Below are 1,324 nucleotides of genomic sequence, written 5' to 3'. Positions count from 1 at the left end.
TTGGACTCAGTGGAGACCTTCAAAAAGCAGCTAAAGACATTTTTATTTCAAAAAGCTTTTAATTAGACCAGGGTTTTTATGATGTATTTTATGACTGTATTATGCTTTTACCTTGTAAAGCACTTTGGGACATATGTCTGTGAAAGGTGCTATATAACTTTACTTACTTACTTACTTAGAGAAAGGTGGATGTTTTAAAGTTTTGTGCTGAATTTAATTATTAATAATTAAATTTGGTCGGTAGCAGCTATAAGCTGTAGATGCATGAGTGCAGGTAGGTGTAACATAAACAGAGTTACCTGGGAGATGTTTACGCCAGTCATTTTCTCCAGCGCCTCAGGCAGCTGGGTCATGATGTCCAGCACCTCTCCTGAGAGTTTGGCCACGCCCACATCTCCACCTCCGCTGGATACCATGGTAACTTTTTTGGCTTCACACAGAGGCCTGCTGATCTCTTCTGCCATCTGGTGGACAAATGACATTACAGCTGTTAAAATTGTAACCAGTGAATGTAATAATGTAATCCAGAAGTAAATGCACACACAACACTCATGACTAACAGGCTTCAAATTCTGTTTTTTTTATCAGCACAATTCTAAAAATAATAGCAGGAGCTAGAAATGCTTGTTATGATGATGTTATCGCTCACCAAAGGCAGTTTCTCCAGCAGCATGTCCACCATGGCGCCCTCCTTGTACTCCTTGAAGGCCTCTGCCTTCTTCACCATCTGCTCAGCCTCAGCACGACCCTTGGCCTCCACTGCAAATGCTTCAGCCTCACCTTTAACCTGAAGGAGAAATGAGGACGGACTTATTGTACCAGAAAACACTGAATCTCACCTTGTACCTTAATGTTACAGAAATTAAAGTGAATTACAAAAGACATTTACAAATGTTACCTCATACAAAGCGATGGTAGTTTGAAATGCCTCCTCTAATATCTTATGGATTTTTCCCTCATCCATATTCCATTCATTCCCTTTTTTTATTGCTAGATTCAGAATTATAGGCATCATATAAGAGGTCTCACCTGGGCTGCATATTAATACTCTTATTAACATAAATCATCATGACTGATTTAGCTCTTTGCCTTCTATCTCCTTATATCCTCTTCTAATTTGGAGTTCAGAGACCCCAAATTAATACTGCACGAGTGTGACAGATTTTTTTGTATATGTACACCCAAATACTTTACCGAATACTCTGAAGATTAGATTTTTAGATAATATCTCGTATTTAAAAGCAAGGAATTGTATCCTTGATACATTAAGTTGGTAGTCAGATAAAGAGCCCTACTGAGCTAGATAATTAATCAGTTTGGAGAG

The 1,324-nt window shown here is 38.4% G+C and overlaps 1 protein-coding gene across 1 annotated transcript; it reads right to left on the bottom strand.

The window, feature by feature from the left end:
- Nucleotides 1-227: 227 nt before the first annotated feature.
- LOC102192889 (flotillin-1-like) lies at nucleotides 228-964 on the bottom strand. Its single transcript, XM_005755957.1, has 3 exons — nucleotides 899-964; nucleotides 650-787; nucleotides 228-464 (listed from the first exon to the last, which is right to left on the bottom strand). Exons 1-3 carry the CDS (start codon nucleotides 962-964, stop codon nucleotides 228-230), a joined length of 441 nt encoding a protein of 146 aa, XP_005756014.1.
- Nucleotides 965-1,324: the final 360 nt, after the last annotated feature.

Source organism: Pundamilia nyererei, unplaced genomic scaffold, assembly GCF_000239375.1.
Source record: "Pundamilia nyererei isolate P.nyererei 1_Seehausen unplaced genomic scaffold, PunNye1.0 scaffold05560, whole genome shotgun sequence".
Lineage (NCBI taxonomy): Eukaryota > Metazoa > Chordata > Actinopteri > Cichliformes > Cichlidae > Pundamilia > Pundamilia nyererei.
Note: the sequence above shows the minus strand (reverse complement) of the source record. Positions and strands in the feature narration are given on the sequence as shown.

Coding starts and splice junctions, on each gene's coding strand:
- LOC102192889 (XM_005755957.1), bottom strand. CDS start 964: ATGGATGAGGGAAAAATCCATAAGATATTAGAGGAGGCATTTCAAACT. Junction 788..898: donor CTACCATCGCTTTGTATGAG/GTAACATTTGTA, acceptor TTTCTCCTTCAG/GTTAAAGGTGAGGCTGAAGC. Junction 465..649: donor TGCTGGAGAAACTGCCTTTG/GTGAGCGATAAC, acceptor TTTGTCCACCAG/ATGGCAGAAGAGATCAGCAG.